The sequence below is a fragment of the Malus domestica genome, chromosome 09 (assembly GCF_042453785.1).
Source record: "Malus domestica chromosome 09, GDT2T_hap1".
Taxonomy (NCBI): Eukaryota; Viridiplantae; Streptophyta; class Magnoliopsida; order Rosales; family Rosaceae; genus Malus; species Malus domestica.
The window spans coordinates 8,024,392-8,041,990 of NC_091669.1; the positions used below are offsets into that span (position 1 = coordinate 8,024,392).

Consider the following 17,599-nt stretch of genomic DNA (forward strand, 5'->3'; position numbering starts at 1 on the left):
TGTTCCACCAATTATGGCCCCTCAATAGCTGTTGATTTGAACTCCCAACACGCCGCCTCAAATCAAAATGCCTAGCATTTCACGCAGCAACTTGAATGACTTAACCGGCAGTGGCTTTGTGAAGATGTCTACCACTTGTTCCTTGTTGTGACAATAGACAAGCTCAATTGTCTTTTGCTTCATATGGTCCCTCATAAAATGGAACCTGGTATCAATGTGTTTGCTCCTTCCATGTTGGACTGGATTCCTAGCAAACTTGATAGCTGAAATGTTATCCACATGAATCACAGTCGATTCCGCTTGTGGATGACATAAGGATTTCAACAGATTTCTTAACCAAATTGCCTCACACACAGTTAAGGCTACAACAACGTACTAGCATCGCAACTTTAGGGAGGGGGAGGTTCTATTTGCTTTAGAGTCCACCACATAAATGGAAGGAGGTCTGTGAGATTGTGACAGTGAGGTGCAGAGAAGAAGAGAGGTTGAGTGGCAGCAATCCTGGCGGTGCTCATGGCGATTGGCTGGCGTTGACTGAGATGAACATCTTCTTCTTCGTTTCCCCTCCTTCTGTTCTTCCCCTTCCTTCCCACAAAACCCAATTCCTCTGCCGACCACCATGAACCACCACCACCACCTCTAGGTTCCATCCAACCACCCAGAATAAAACTCTTCTCTCCCTGCATCTTCTTTTGGATATCGGATCTCCCGACCTCTTCTCCGCCGCTGCATCTCTTGATGAAATTGAAGTTCCACCATAAAGCCATGCATCTCTTGATGAAATTGAAGTTCTACCATAAAACCAATTGGTAATATAGGGAGTAGCCCAAGACTATATAAGTACATAGCAAACATTGTCCCTCACCGATGTGGGACAACTCTCAACACGCCCTCACACGTGTGGCGGATTTTCAAGCCTACACGTGGACAACAACTGGGTGACGTGGAGCGTGTGTGGCCGTTTGGCTTCACACGAGGACAACCTCGCTCTGATACCATGATGAAATTGAGGTTTCACCATAAAACCAATTGGTAATATGGAGAGTAGTCCAAGACCATATAAGCACATAGCAAATCTTGTCCCTCACCGATGTGGGACAACTCTCAACATCTCCGACCCCTACAAACAAACAAAGATTTGTCAATTTTTGTTTCTTTCCTTTTCTTATCTAGTTCAGTATCAAACATAGTATAAATAATATGATCATTAGTCTGATACTGCACCAAACACCCAACTAATTTAGTCAGTACTATCTGGTGAGTATTTATCATATCTGACAGAAATAGTCTGTACAGTCCGAGCTGCCAAACGAGGCCTTAGTCTTAGCACAAATTGTTTTTACTTACACAAACATCAGGGTATGCAAATTTTATTTCAAATACGTGGTATATCATCTCTGAGCAGTGCATGGGAACATATATTTAAGGTTGTAGTGACTTCTCATCTCTCAAAACCTTTGTCACCTTCTTGATGTAGGAGAAGCCAAGGGTAAATGAATATAATGTGGGATAATAACCTGGGAATCACTCAACCAGGGCAACGAAACTCGCTCTATGTTGCTATGGGACATAACTTGAGAATCACTCGACCAGGGGCAACAGAATCATTCACGTTACTAATCATGATTTCTCTCTCTTTCTCTCTCCCTTTCCTTTCTCGTTGCGCAATTTGTTATTTAGGGTTAGGTTTGTATGAATTTGTAGTTTGAATTGTAAATAATTAGGGTTTGGTACTGTTATATGGTGTTTGAAATGTGTTGTTGTGTTGGGAACTTGGGACAGTCGCTGAAGCTAACAAGCAAGACACCGAGTGTAGAGTCGGGAGCTCATGATTGGTATTGAAGGCAAACTACTACAAACAATCAAGAGTGCCAATTCAGAAAGAGAGCTGCGATTCTCACAAATTGTACAATGGTTGGAGGCAAGGTGGTCACGACCACTACAATGAGTCGGATGTGCGTGAGCCATAACTCTATGAGGATACAAGGAAGACTTGACACTGCAGAGGGTTTGATGCTAGCTTGGTCTGTGAAACTAGGCATGTCGAGGAAAGCAAGCAAACGCAAAACAAGTAGAAGACATACTCGCGCGGTACCATAGCAAGCCTAGCCTAGTTATGCAATGCATAAGAAGCAGGGGTAGGTACGATATCTGAAGCCAAGAGAATGCAAACGGACATGAACATGACACAGAGGTTAAGCTTATAAGATTTTATTTCATAATATTATATATAGACTTTTAAAACATATTCTCACGAACTCAGTTTTGCATTTCCATCTAGGAAATAAGCACACCATATATAACATACCATAACATAAATGAACACTACATATCATATAACCTGATCCAGCATGAACTCAGTTCTACCCAATTAAATACATTTCTGTTCACGAGTCAACCATAGCCGATTGGAACTTGCCTCCTACTATCTCTCTTCCCTTTTTCACGGGGCAGTCTTCAGTCCTGTGGTCATAAGTAGAAGAACAAATCCTGCAATAATTACCAACAGCTTTTCCTACCCATTCCTCACCAGGATGGCCACCCTCTTTTTGACAACATATGCAAACGAGTTTACCGCCGGGGCCAACTTTTTCACCCTTTGGGACATAGTACCGGTACGGACAAATTGTAACCACATGATCCTCCCTCAAACAGAGTCGACATCTCACGTCATGAACAACAGTTGAAGAGTCTGCACAAGCATTCAAGTTAGTCGAGCATGCTAATCCTAACTTTTGACACCATAAACATGTGACATGCCCAAGTAAATATCAATGACTAAACTGTGTTTCTAATACCGAAAGAGGACTATGCGAGTACTTCAAATAGGGACTGCAAAGGGGTGGATTGGGGCTAGACTAGCTAAACTTCCCCAAAACCCTGTCCTTGCAAGTCCAATCGAATTAAAGATTCCCCATACACAAAATCCGTCAGGTAATGGATCCCCATCAGTTAAAGGTTTTACCTATCATCATCCTATCAACAAAAAGGTGTTTTGAATAGTTAATTAAGAACCGTCACACACTAATATTATCTGCATGACCCCTTCAAAGTTGTCGAAAAAGATTTATGAACCAAACTAAATAAACACTAAAAGCACAAATTAAAAATAGAAATAAAAGCTAGATACATAATAACTGTATTTTTTGTTATATAATATCGCCCTCGGCGTCACTCTATTGTTCACAATTGGTTCGTTTCCCAGTGGCCTTCTTTGCACGTTCGGTCAATATGAGGAGGAACCCAAAAAACAAATAAAAACTGGGGAGAGTCAGAGACCGATATTGAATCATATACCCAAAACAGGTTTCTTAAAATCAGACCAGAGTCCACAGATTTAATGGGTTAGATTGTCTTGCCTAACTTTAACAGTCATTCCGCTATTTCGATCATCAGTCTCGAGAGATTATGTTATGTAAAAGAGAGGCGCGATCATGGTTGCACCATCATCAAATGAATCGCCCAGCCTCACCAAAATGTAAAAGGGAGAAGAAAAAGCAGAGAAAAAAATACAAAAAACATACCAAAACGCGGGCATTGCTTAGTCATGTGGTCATCGCTCTTCTTACAAATTCTACAGTAGATGGGAGGCGGGATATGTGGTTGGAGACAAAACCATCGACCCGTTTTTGGTTTGTCATCTGTCTGTGCTTCCGCTGTAAAATAATTACACAAACTTAATATCAACATGGATGAATAATATGTACTGTTTCCCGTATTTGTACAAAAGAAATGAAAAAAAACACTCTTCATCTTCCTCATAAACTGAAAAATTCAGAGATTGGCACACCCGAATCACAAACAAAAGTCGAATAAAATAATAAACCTGACTAGTCTTGTTAATTCGGGGGACATACTGGTGTTCTTCCTTTCTTTGAGGGATGATCTTCGTGCCCTTATCTCACTCAATTCTTTTTTCGCTGTTAAATACACAAAATTTAAAGAAATAATATCTGGGATATACGGGCTTGCTTGCAAAATTAATCACAAAACCCTAAAATTAAATCAAAGAAAAAAAAAAACATCAAAACCATACCGGTCATTCGAGCATTATAGTTTTCCTCGATAGCAAAATAAACCTTTCCCGGGGGGAAGTCCTCGAATTCATCATCATCGCTATCGTCCCAGTGCCATATGAGCTTCCCCCGCTTGCGCAGCTCGTCTGCGTTCGGTGGTAAGTCCGGGATATGGCCCTGGAGGGATTCTGGATCTGGACTCAAGAGTTTTTGTTTCTTGCTCTGGCGCTCGGACTCGTTACCGCTCTGGCTCATGGCTGTGTGCGAAAGAGAGGAGATTCCGGTGGGGAGCCTGGCCTTGTGAATTGTGATGATAAGGGTTTGTTTTTCCCTTTTTCATTATTATTTTTAATTTCTGTTTTTGGTAAAGGTATAATCGCATTGGATTTTGAAATTTTTTTTTACTAACACGTGAATGTGGTATGTGTACCATTACTCGTAAATAATATGTTTTGTTAATGCGATAAGGTTATTATCAAATATAATCACATTGAAAATAAATTTTTTGAAACTATATTTTAAGTCAGATTTGACCTGTATCAATAAATTTAACGATTAGATATAAATATCTGAACTTGTGTAGAAGCTAATCCAACATTTTGATATGGTTTTCTTATTGTTTTTCATAATCTTGTTTGACATATTATCTGCTTGTGATATCTTGAAAACAGAGGATGCCCACTACGGTTGCAGTTATTCTAGTTGATGAGGGCACCATACATTTGCAGTGGATACTAGGGGTTTCTACGAGATTAATGAAACTAAATCTCATTATATCATGATGAGGATATGAGTTTAACTCAAGACTATTTAGTTTGAAGTGTGGGACACGAGGAAATAATCGAAGTTTGTTTGAACATTTGGATAAACATGTGCAAAAGCCTTTTAAAACAGGTAATGCACCTTATAGCTATATATATATATATATATATATATATATATTATAAGATAATGAGACTTTGAATTAATGTAGGACATAAACCTTATCGTTGAAGGATTCGCAACGGAAACTATGCGATTCATAGATAATACAGGGAGATGTCTTTGAAATTGCCAACTTTTTTGTAGGAAGTGATTCCGTTGCGACTCATTCAATAGTATGGTTTATGTCCTACATTAATTCAAAGTCAGATGACATTGTAATATAATATAATATATATAAGGTGCATTACCTGTTTCAAAAGGCTTCGCACATGTTTATCCAAATATTCAAACATACTTCAATTATTTCTTTGTATCCCACAATTCAAACCAAATAGTCTTAGTTAAACTCATGACCCTCATCATGATATCCATGAGATTCAGTTTCACTATTCTCGTAGAAACCCCTAGTATCCACTGCAAATATGGCGCCCTCATTAACTAGAATAACTACAACCGTAGTGGGCATCCTCTGTTTTCAAGATAAAAGAATAAAGCAGGTAATTAAAAAATTCCCATCACAAGTAGATAATATGTCAAACAAGATTATGAAAAACAAAGAAAATAAGAAAACCACATCAAAATGTTGGATTAGCTTCCACACAAGTTCAGATATCTGCATACGTGTAACTACATAATGAATTAAACTCCATACTTTGAAGATCAAGGTTTCATTTCACATACTTCATAACAAACCTTTTATCTATATAAACAGATCCTTTAACAAGAGGAGTTTATGAGTACAATTGAAATTGACATTGAAACGTTCTCATACAGTCAAAGCAATGATAAAAGCAAGCAACTTTTGATTGGAGCTGCAATTTCACAAACATAAACAACAAAAGAGTTTTAAATTTGTCCCTACTCCTTCAGACACCACAAGAGCAAAGGACTATCTATCTTACAATTCCCCTCCCACCCCCGACTCAGACGTGTACAAAATCCCCATAACACAGCAACTTTGAGGAAGATAAACAACAACAGGGGAAACAAAAAGGAAATTAAGAAAACCCCACTTTCAAATTAGAAGTAGAAACCCAATTTCCGACAAATCAATCAGTAAACCGTCAATCACAAAATAAAATTCCAAAGAAACCCAAATCCAATCAAACAGAAAAGTTAACAAAGAAAAGGAAGATAGTCAACACTCCTTCCTTTTGTGATGTTTAACATACAACAATGTGTTACATGTCTTACAGTCTTATCGTCAAAATGTAAGACATGCCACACTATTCAGACAACCCAAGGAGGACTACAGCAGCAAGCAAAAAGAAATATTCAAATAGCATTAAAGGAAATATGCACTGACAAATAAAGAAGACAACCACATCAGCAATCTCAATAAACAACAGTTGACAAATATCATGTTCTGTGAAATGCATTTGAATGAACCCTTTGAAACTTTGTACCATATAATCACTTTCAAGAGAATCATAACTAAATTAATTTATCATATTAGCCTTTAAATCTTATACACTTATACAATAATCTCTATTGTCTTTCATATTAGCCTTTATCATATTAGCCTTCATAAACCTGCAGCCGCAAAACATGATCAGATTCAGAGACATTGCCACCATTGTAAGGGTCACAACTTTCATATTTCTACTTATGTACACACACATGAAGATATTTCTTATATCAAAACATCAGGTCATGTAGTTTTTTTAGCTGAGGAGTTGTTGTTAGCATATCTAACGGTGTAAGTATATGCTTCAATCATGTAGAATCTCATATTTACATGGTTGTTAGCTTGGTCAACAATGTAATCCTTCTCAAGAACTTCAACTTTCAAGGATTATTGGTATTCTAAAATCATATCGTCGCTCTAGTTGCAGGAGATGCTGGATTCAAACATCACTCTAAACCCCCTAACCACCACTTATTAAACTTAAGAGATGCAAGGTGAAGATGCACATGTATGAATATCTAAAAACCACCGATAAAAATAAACTCAATAAACCCAGCTGCAACAGATCTCAAAAACCACCGATAAAAATACAGAAATGACAATCCAACCAACCACCACACTTCATGCAATTCTACACAATACAGAAAACAAGAGAGAGCAAGTTACAGATATATTACCTCAGGTAACTTGGCTCACTGTAATAAACTGATACCACAACCAGCACTGGAATCACAACCTGCAGAAAGAGGCAGTTTAATTCATCATTTCATATCCTGTTCTCTGCTCTCCATTACATATTTATACTCCTCATAACAGGAAAAACCCTAACTACTTGGACATAAGGATAAAAGGCTGGTATGGCCGGCTGCAAGAGGACAAGTAGTGGGCTCAAGTAAATGGGCTTAACAACTCCCACCCTTATATTTTCAGTCGGGCATTTGGTTATCAAATTATTTTGGGACCAAAATAAATAAATATCATTATATTGTGTTGTTCTTTCAAATTATTCTGGGCAATCAATTAGAGGTATAGAATATAATCGTCACATAATTTTCAGAAATGACCTATTAAGCGAAACTCTGCCTTCCATACTGAAATACGTGTTCTTATTCCACAAAAATAACACTCAAACATGTGTAATTTTTCTCTTTGTTCCATCGGGGGTTCTTTAAGCAGTGTTTCTAAAGGGATGGGTATATTTATACTTTGAAAATAAGGAAAACTAATGAAAATGGATTGAAAACTTTGAGTTTTAACAATAAGGAAAACTTTGACTTTTTAGTATAAAAATGTGGTTTTTCATTAAAGTTAACAGTACCACGAGTTTTTCGTTAAAACTCCCATGAATATATGACATATTTATTTCCTCTAATCAAAACAGCGGGATATGGTTTCTTCAAATTAAAGGTGAGGATTTAGGTTCCATTAGAATAACAATAAGAAAACAATTAAACATCAACACATTAGGACACGGTTCACTCACAATTTCCAGAATTTCCATTACTAAATTCAATTGTAGTATAAAGATTATATCCTGATATTCCAGAAGTGATACCAACATATATATCAACAGCAAACTTACAGATTCAATCAAGCTCAACTATTATCGCATTTGACTCCTCGGCACATTCGACCAAACCCGACCATCCAATCTATCCACCAACTGAGAGATTAGGACACTTTAAGGGCCCGTTTGTTTGACCTTCTTAAGTTTCACTGGACTAGACTCACTTACTAGTCCAGTGTTTGGTGAAAGCGGGACAACGTTTAATGGTACTAAGTCGGACTCGTGCCGACTAAGTCCTTCACTGCGTGGTCTTAGCGAGGCCCCTCAAAACGTTTGGGATTGCTAATCCCGTCTCCGAACTTGCGTTGTGTGCAACAGTGTTGTCTACAAGCATGCCTCTCTGCAACTCCATTTGCCTCCATGCCCAGATCTTAAACCCAGATTTGAAACCCAGCCCACCCATGCCCATATCCGAAACAAAAAAGCAAAACGAAAACAACAATCTCAGTAAAAATTCTTCCCTCTTCCCAGAAAATTCCAAGGAGTGAGAAACAGAGGCAGCAAAGTCCATGGCGATGGGTACCGAGAGGACGAAGCCTCTGCATAATTTCAGCTTTCCGTGGGATGTGAAGTGGGTGATGTTGCTTGCCAGGGAGAGATGAAGTGCAGAGGCAAGAGGCAAAGAAGATGAAGTGAAGAGGTAGATGATTTGCAATAAAAAACGAAGTGACAAAATGGGAGAAAAGGGGAATGGGGAGGGAGAGGCGGAGAAAACAATGAATGAAGACATAGGGGAGGATTCTAGAAAAACAGGGAAAAAGAAAGTAATAATAAAATATTAATTGATATATTAAATTAAAAATAAAATATTAATAAATATAGATTAAATAATATAATATTATAGTCCTGCTTCTTAGTCTGACACTGCACCAAACGCTTCACTAAGTCAGTCCAGCTTAGTCTAGTCTAAGCCAATCCAGCTTAGTCCCTGAAGCTAGTCCAGTCCGAGACAGTCCGGTGCAACAAACGCACCCTAAAAGGATAATCAAGCACAACAACAGTCGGTAGATACCTACCTTTTAAGTTATATCCATGGCCGCCCATTTTAGCTTGCTTGCACAGATAGAAAAGTGATGCATATGCTAATGTGAACTTTGCATATGCAATCCAACGTTTGAACTCTTGGCCACTTCCTTCAAATAAATTTTTTACCAAAGTGATGCATACAAAATGGTGCACAATAAGGAGAGCACAGTTCAGGGAATCAACTATTCGAATGGAGGGTAGCACATGCCTGAAGAATGCATGCAAAATGAGCGTCACAGATTTAATGGATTAGATTGTCTAGCCTAACTTTAACATAGTCATTCTGCTAATTTTGATCATCAGTCTCGAGAGATTATGTTTTGTAAAAGAGAGACGCGATCATGGTTGCACCCTCATCAAATGAATCGTGCAACCTCACCACAAAGTAAAAAGGAGATGAAACAGCAGATAAAAAAAATACAACAAACATACCAAAACGTGGGCATTGCTTAGTCATGTGGTCGTCGCTCTTCTTACAAATTCTACAGTAGATGAAAGGCGGGGTATGTGGTTGGAGACAAAACCATCAACCCGTTTTGGGTTTGTCATCTGTCTATGCTTCCGCTGTTAAATAAATACACAAACTGTTTACACCTAAAATGTGCCATTCGGGCTAAATATGGTAAATATGGCATTTGGAGGATGATGGGACAAAACATTGAACTTGGAGAGATATTTGGCTGCAAGTGGGATAGTTTGAACATTATAATATTGTTTTTTCCTTTTGTTTTGGTGGTGGAGGTTTGCCAAGAGCTTTCTTTAATCAAAACAATTGTATGTTTTCATGTGGATTGGAAAGGCACGCAAACATCTAGTACAAAAACATGTTTGCGCGACGTAGCAAATTTCATCGGGCAAAGTATGTTTGCGCGACGCTAAAAATAAAACGTTGCGCAAAGCTGTTTTGCGCAACAAAACTTTGCGTGACGAAGACTGACGTCGCACAAAGTTTTGGTGCCAAACCAAGATGTTTTACCGCTTTTTTCCTAATTTTGCGCAACGTAGGTACACCTGCGTCGCGCAAAGGTTTTTTTTTTTTTTTTTTTGCATTACTAAGGAAATCTCATGTCATAAAATTGAATCCTTAAATTGGATTAATTTTAATTATTAATATGCATCGCTTGAGTACTTGCGGTGAAGAAAGAACAAATTTTATGAATAAGAAAAAAATAATTTAAACAATTAAAGAAAATTAAAAATTGTTAGATGAGTAAGGACCGTAAGGTAACACCGAAAATGATATGACATGCAGTTGGGAAAGACGAGAGCAATGTTCCAACATCAACTTACTTATAAGGTCTTTTCTTGAGGAATCAACACTCAATAACAACCATAAGCTTTTTGCTCAACCGAGAAAGAATTCAACCCTTTTTTTACATACATATTAAAAATAACAAAATATTAATTATTTGCAAATTTGCATTTTTACGTGTTTGTAATTACATCTTTGCCGTATGTTTTTGGATTTTGAAGTAGAGCTAGCCGTAATTGTACTTTGGTATGCATTGACAAAATTTTAGATACACCCTTTAATGCTAATCCAAATCAATAATGATTCTATTGAAGGATATTTAAAAAAAAAAAAAAAACTGTGCGCGACGTAGGTACCTCTACATCGTGCAAAGATGTTTTGCGCGACGCAGAGGTACCTACGTCGCGCAAAGTTTTTTTTTTTTTTTCCTTTTGCTTTTCTTTTGGGGTTCTTGCATTACCTTTTTCTTTTGTTGTATCCACTTGTTTAAAATTTTTTAATTGACGATCGAATTAGTTCATTGTATTCATATAGGGGTTAGGAGTGTAGTTCTAAAAAATCATCAAAATTGGACTTAAAACTACCGTTAAATCGGGCTTTTCATTTATAATCGTCGAAAGGTTTTGTCCCGTTACTTGATCTTTGAACGTTTGTTTTTTGCGATTTTTGGCGTACGCGATCTCGAAGCATATACAAACAAGTTTGCCGGTTGGATCGTTGAAACTAGTTTCGTACAATGTGTTTCCCATCAAAACGATACATTCACACTTAGAGTTTATTTATACTTTCATCAAGTATAACATAAGATTTTTTTGTATCCACTTGTGTAAATATTTTAAATTAAAGATCGAATTAGTTCATTGTATTCATATAAGGTCAAGGAATGTCGCTCTAAAAAATCATCAAAATCAGAGTTAAAACTACCTTTAAATCATGATTTTTCGTTCATAATCATCGAAAAGTTTTGTCCCGTTACTTGATCTCTGAATGTTTGTTTGTTGTGATTTTTGGCGTATGCGATCTCGAATTATGTACAAAAAAGTTTGACAGTTGGATCGTCTAAACTAGTTTCGTACAATGCGTATCCCATCAAAACAATAGATTCACTAATACTTGGAGTTTATTTATACTTTCATTAAGGATAACATAAGATTTTGTGGTATCCACTTGTGTAAATGTTTTAATTGATGATCTAATTAGTTCATTGTATTCATATAGGATCAAGGAGTGTCGCTTTAAAAAATCATCAAAATCAGAGTTAAAACTACCGTTAAATCGTGATTTTTCGTTTATAACCGTCGAAAAGTTTCGTCCTGTTACTTGATCTCTGAATGTTTGTTTGTTGCGATTTTTGGCGTATGCGATCTCGAAGTATATACAAACATGTTTGACGGTTGGATCGTTGAAACTAATTTCGTAGAATGCGAATGCCTATCCCATCAAGTTCAATGGTATATATATATATTTATTAAGTAGCTTTACATTTATTTATCTTGTACGTATAATACTTAAGAAATTGAATGGTATATTTATTTATTAAGTAACTTTAAATTTATTATTGTAGTTCGGATAGGGTTTTTGTTAGAAAAATATATTATTATGGGTTTTATTTATGTAAAAAAAAATTGAATTTAAAGGAAGTAATTTCACATTTTTAGTATATTTTATAATAATTATTTTAAAAAAAATATAACTCGCGCGACGTCACAATGAAGTCGTTGCGCAAAAGCACTTTGCGCGACGTCAGAATGTATACCTGCGTTGTGCAAGTTCTTAAAATTGTGGCGGTTCCAATTGTTAAAAATAGGCGCTTATTTTGAATCTTCCCAAATTACTCTGGACAAAATTACTCTGATCTCGCCCTCTCTTTCACTCCGTCTCGCGTAGCCTTCCTCCCGACTGCACCCAGTCAGCCTCCTCCTCATCCTTCCTCCTCACCCTCTCCCGTAGCCTTCCTCCTCGCCTTCCGAACAACCTCCAAGCCCCAACAGTTCTCCCACGACGACGAGGACTCCGATTCCGATTGCGTCGAGATTAAACACGAACTAGAGGACGACGCCACCGATTGCGTCGTTATTAAGAACAAATTGGAGGACGACGATGCGGACGAGGTTTAATGGAAAATAAATGGTATTTGCACATTGCAATCTGACCAAGGTAAGACTAGAACCAACTAAGAATTGAAATCAATTAATAATTTCATATGTTTCTTGATTAAGTTCCTTGGATTACTATTGATTTTGTAGTGGAACTGCCGGGGGAAACTAAAATCTAAAAAGAAACTTTCTTTGTGCCTTTTGTAGTTCTTCCGCCGCTTTCACCCCCTTCGCTCTCTCTCTCTCTTCGATAGCTTTGAGAGAAGAAGACTAAAAAGGCATTTTCAGCTTGAAGAATCTCTCTCTATCCTTGTGGGATTGTATTTCTGCAAATCTTAGTTAGGTTTATGGATATGAGATACAAAATTGGACCGTGGGAATCAGCCAAGAAAGTCGTCGTATCTCCTGCAATCTTTTCGAAGTATCAGCCGTCGGATCGATTAACGCCTTGGTGTGTTCTTCCCAGATAACACCCAGTTCTCGGATTTCATATTTATATATAAAGGAAGGTACTTTTTTGATGTTCCAATTCATGGGTTTCATGTCTCTATTAATTTATTTTTTAGTTTTCTTTTGCGCTTGAAATTCTTATTTTCTATATAGGACTTTTGGAATTCTAGACAACCATTTGCGGTTTTTTCATACAAGTATTTGTTTTATACTTCGTATTCTAGAATTTTGATTGTATAGTGAGATGAACATGAATTTGAGGTTGTTAAATTTCGAGCTCTATAATCACTTTCATGCTAGTTTTTGGATCTGATATCTCCAGTTTCTTTGTATGTTCCGTGCAAGTTACGGACTTGTCTTACTAGCAAAGTAACCTGTACATCATGCTAGCTTTTTACATCATGCTGTTACTTGGTTTGTGATGACTGTTGCTAATATTCTTTATTTTTGTTTTTCGTCAGTTTTATATTCTATATATGTTCATTAGGTGGATGTCAAGGGATCGAGCTAAGTCTGGTGGTTGGGCTGCCTTTGACCTCAAGTAGCGCCAGAAACAAGGCCTTGAGCCTTAAGTTGACAAGGATCGTTTCCCACCTATACCGACCAATCTAACTTCTCTACATCCTCGTGCAAACTTACCGAGGAATAATGACCTTCTGGGCAGGCCTTTTTCAACTCTACATCTCCCATCTGTAGATTGTCCAACTTTGGCAGAGAATAGGGTTGGGAAAAGGCCTTTATTAGATGGCGATTCCAGTGGGAAACAGTACACTTCCGTGGAAGATAATACATCTTCCATGAAGAAGATCATGTATTTTACCCTTGGGCTGACGATTTCTTGATTGAGGATATTATGGTTGGTATTGATAATGATATGGATAAGGCCTCAATTTTATTGAAACAATGGTTTCCCCTAGCAGCTGTGAAGAGAATAACCGAACTAGCATTTCAAAAAAACAACTCCAGTTTAAATGGACCGCCATAATTTTTAGATTAAGTTCCTTGACTAGAAACAACTTTTATTAATTTTTATAGATTTTAGTTTTGTTGTTAAATGACTCATTGACTTGTGTGTTTCTGTTGTAGGAGCTTTGGTCTATGCTAGAGTTTATGAGCTCGTATTGCAAAAACTTCAGAGGTTAACTCGAACAGTATTCTTAAGGTTCTTCCTGGCAGATCTCCAACTATTTTGTTTAGTTTCGTATGGTGCGTTTGTCTCGACTTTCATGTTTTTGACATCCCAGTTTTGTGTTCAGATTGTATATATGTTTGCTTATTGTTCTTTTTTTCTTTTCTCATTCTCTAGATTGCAAATCATCCTTTACTAGTAAGGCGTATTTACAGTGATGAGGATGTTGTTCGTTTTGCCAGAAAGTTACCTTAGACAAAGTAGTTGGGGAACTTAAGAATTATAGTGACTTCTCTATCCATTGGGTATTTTCTCAACTTCTTGAAAATGAATTTGTCTTTCAAATTTTGATACATTACTATCAATGTTTTGGAACGATTTGATCATCCGGGGCGTACAGTGTTCGTGTGCCTGTGTATGTGTGTAGCAGATTACATATTGTATGTTGATATTGTTTATGCTCTCTCTCTCTGTGCAGCTTTTGCTGTATTATGGTGTCTCTGATAAGAAATGATTGCTTCAAGACAAATATGCATTGCTTTCTTCAAAATCTCAGGTATAATGCTACTTTAATAACTTCACTAACCAATTGATCTGAGTCAAAATTTGGAGAGAGTTGTCATATGATACTCTCTGCTCAAAACTGAGGAGAGTTTTCTTGTTTATGATGGCATTGGCTGAACTTCTTCCTTCACTGAAGCTAGCTGGGCATCGTGTTTCAGCCAATGGACGTCAATGCTTGATATTTTGGAGTGGACTTTGTGTTACATACAGACGACTTGATGGAAGGTACTGGTGTACTTTTATCACATTTACGGATTGTTCTTATCATAAAACAATGTGCCATGCCACATGGTATATCTGTTTTATAATCTGGCTTGCTCAGTTCCACTTGTTGATTGTGGTTAATTGAATTGTTACCTCATTTGTTGTAAGTTGCGTTTCTTGTCTGTTAACCCATATCTTCTGAGTGTCAGCACTCAGGTGACAGAATGATAGACGATAATTGATACATTCAATAATGGCACTTCTATATTTGCTTGCTTGCTGTCCACAAGAGCTGGAGAACAGGGTTTGAACTTGGTTGGAGCTGATACCGTAGTTATTCATGATATGGATTTCAACCCGCAAATTGATCGACAGGCAGAAGATCATTGTCATTGCATCGGCCAAGTGAAGGTTGTTACCATATACAGGTTTGCCTCTCTTTAATTTCCCATCTCCCTCCTCACCTATACTTACCAATCTGAGAGAAGCACCTTTCAGGTTTAACCCTCACCCCTTCTTCCCTGCTTTTATAATGTGGTATTGGTTTGAGTCATAAACTTGAATAGAAAATTGTTGGATCATGTCCTTTACAGGCTAGTCACTAAGGGTACAATTGATGAAAATGTCTACGAGATTGCGGAAAGGAAGTAGTGCTAGATGCTGCAGTCCTGGAATTTGGCGTGGAGATGGATAATAAAGGTGACACATCCACCATGAGAGAGATATTATCGAAACTTTTTCTTGGTTAAAGATTTTAGAAAACTTACAGTTGATCTGCCGATAGAGAAACTGCAATTGGAAACCCTTGTAATTTAGTTTTTGTATTTTTCAAGTCACACCTTTGACCTCCCAACTGATACCCAATAGCTTGATGTATCAAACCTAGAAGACTACTTCTTGTAGTTTTTTTTTTGTTCGAACATCTTGTATGTATATTTTTATATATATTATAATTAAATACTTTTTCTTGGTTTATTAATTATTGTTTAGAATTTAATTACAATATTTATTAAAAATAAAAAAAAATTATTTTCGCCAAAAAATAAAAATAAAAAACAAGGGTTTGCGCGACGAAGAAGTAACCTGCGTCGTGCAAAGTGGTTTGCGCGACGTAGGTCCTTGCGTCGTGCAAAACTACTTTGCACGACGCAGGTTACTTCTTCATCGCGCAAACCTACTTTGCGCGACGCAGGGAACTATGTCGTGCAAAGTAGTTTTGCGCAACGCAGTTTAATTCTTCGTCGCGCAAACCCTAGCGTCACTACAATGGCGAGACGGTTGGTGCGCGACGACGCTTCGTTGCACTAATTTTTGCGCGACGTTTTTTTGACTTTGAGCGACGAAGGGCATGCGTCGCGCAAAGTGTTTTTTTTTACTAGTACAGAGAATATGTTAAAGTAGCCACCTTACTTTTTTTAAATGTTAGTTTATTACAAGTGGTGGAGACATGTGGTGAAAGCATGTGGTGGAGATACAAATTTGCTTATTTTAATATTATTTCACAATGCAAGCTGCATAGGAGTTTCTTTTGGGCAGGTCCATTGTTCTTAGCAAAGGGACTCCTTCAGATCTCTATATAAAGGAGCAGAGGTAGAAGGATTATGGACACTCAACCAATCAAACAAACAAATACACAAACTCTGCTCAAGCCAGATTTGCATATAAAGCTGTAGTCAACCCCCAACCTCAATCCTTTTCAGGATCAGCCCTCACAAAAGTCATCTTTTGTCTAGTTTATTAGCTCTGCTGCTTATCAGTAGTATCGATCTCATTTGTAGTCTTTATGTACAACTCATTTTCAGTCAATTAATCTACAAGCAATCAGCAATATTAGTCATTCACTTTCCTCTGTACAACCTTTCCATTTACATATTGTTCCATTTCTTCATATAAGAAAAGTCCTTATCTTTAAGGCAAACAAAGAACCTTGATTTGAGCCACTCCCACTCAATGGCACAATCTCTTGGTTCGAAGTCAATCTCAGGTGCAACCTCAATCATTCAAAACCCGTCTACTAGTGGCATCTAGTAGTGGCACACTCGCACCCACCAATCTCATGTTTGAATAAATTCCTGGTATGCCCGCGAGGCCCATGACGAATTTAGGGAATGAACACAAACTTAATATCAACATAGATGAATAATATGTACTATTTCCCGTATTTGTACACACACACACACACACAAAACATTCTTCATCTTCCTCGTAAACTGAAAATTCAGAGATTGGCTCACCTAAATCACAAACAAAAGTCGAAAAAAATAATAAACATAACTAGTCTTGTTAATTTGGGGGACTTACTGGTGTTCTTCCTTTCTTTGAGGGATGATCTTCGTGCCCTTATCTCGCTCAATTCATTTTTTCGCTGTTAAATATGTTTGGAAAGAATATATTTTCATTGAATGAATAATAAGATTACAAAATTGTTGTATATATACAACTCATTTACACATGTCACTACCAATCACTATTTAACTAACAAACTACACACCTCAACTAACAAAACAAATATCTAACTAACTCTAAGTATTATCCAACTGAATCATTTACATAATTATCCTCAATATCCCCTCTCAAACTGAGCTAAGGACAAACGAAGTGATAGTTGGATCGTAGAAGTTAAAATCTAAGCTTAGAGAGAGCTTTGGTACAAATATCTGCTAGCTCATCCTGTGTGCAAACATAATGAACATAAACTTCTTTGGCCAAAACCTATTCTCGAATGTAGTGGTAGTCAATCTCAATGTGTTTGGTGCGAGCATGAAACAACGGATTCTTAGCTAAAGATATGGCAGAAACATTGTCACACCAGAGTTGATGAATAGAAGGAGGTTTGTAGCCAATATCAACCAACAGTTTGTAGATCCAAGTGATTTCAGCAGTAGTGTTAGCAAGTGATCGGTATTCAGCCTTAGTAGACGAGTGAGCAACAGTGGGTTACTTTTTGGCATTTCAACTAATAA

The 17,599-nt window shown here is 37.3% G+C and overlaps 2 protein-coding genes and 1 long non-coding RNA gene across 9 annotated transcripts; 1 reads left to right on the plus strand and 2 right to left on the minus strand.

The window, feature by feature from the left end:
• Positions 1–2,248: 2,248 nt before the first annotated feature.
• LOC139187548 (uncharacterized) lies at positions 2,249–4,602 on the minus strand. Its single transcript, XM_070805353.1, has 4 exons — positions 4,037–4,602; positions 3,858–3,920; positions 3,525–3,656; positions 2,249–2,692 (listed from the first exon to the last, which is right to left on the minus strand). The coding sequence occupies exons 1-4, from the start codon at positions 4,269–4,271 to the stop codon at positions 2,388–2,390; spliced, it is 735 nt and encodes a 244-aa protein (XP_070661454.1). The 5' UTR covers positions 4,272–4,602; the 3' UTR covers positions 2,249–2,387.
• Positions 4,603–6,357: 1,755 nt separating this feature from the next.
• On the minus strand, positions 6,358–9,518 carry LOC103442626 (uncharacterized). The gene is made up of 5 exons (XR_011571433.1): positions 9,374–9,518; positions 8,932–9,149; positions 7,931–8,000; positions 7,026–7,084; positions 6,358–6,473 (listed from the first exon to the last, which is right to left on the minus strand). It is a non-coding gene; the product is annotated as an uncharacterized lncRNA (long non-coding RNA).
• Positions 9,519–11,974: 2,456 nt separating this feature from the next.
• On the plus strand, positions 11,975–15,611 carry LOC103408231 (protein CHROMATIN REMODELING 19-like). 7 transcript variants are annotated; one of them, XR_011571489.1, is made up of 9 exons: positions 11,975–12,350; positions 12,497–12,798; positions 13,201–13,595; positions 13,826–13,901; positions 14,046–14,173; positions 14,347–14,424; positions 14,573–14,657; positions 14,846–15,064; positions 15,230–15,611. XR_011571489.1 is itself a non-coding variant. In XM_070805398.1 (8 exons), the coding sequence occupies exons 5-8, from the start codon at positions 14,379–14,381 to the stop codon at positions 15,285–15,287; spliced, it is 309 nt and encodes a 102-aa protein (XP_070661499.1). In that variant the 5' UTR covers positions 12,022–12,350; positions 12,497–12,798; positions 13,227–13,945; positions 14,046–14,173; positions 14,347–14,378; the 3' UTR covers positions 15,288–15,611. The 7 variants fall into 7 exon arrangements, 6 of the variants coding, with proteins under 6 accessions (XP_070661499.1, XP_070661494.1, XP_070661495.1 ...); XM_070805398.1 differs by having other exon boundaries at positions 12,022–12,350; positions 13,227–13,945; positions 14,591–14,657; positions 14,927–15,064; XM_070805393.1 differs by having other exon boundaries at positions 12,027–12,350; positions 13,227–13,945; positions 14,927–15,064.
• Positions 15,612–17,599: the final 1,988 nt, after the last annotated feature.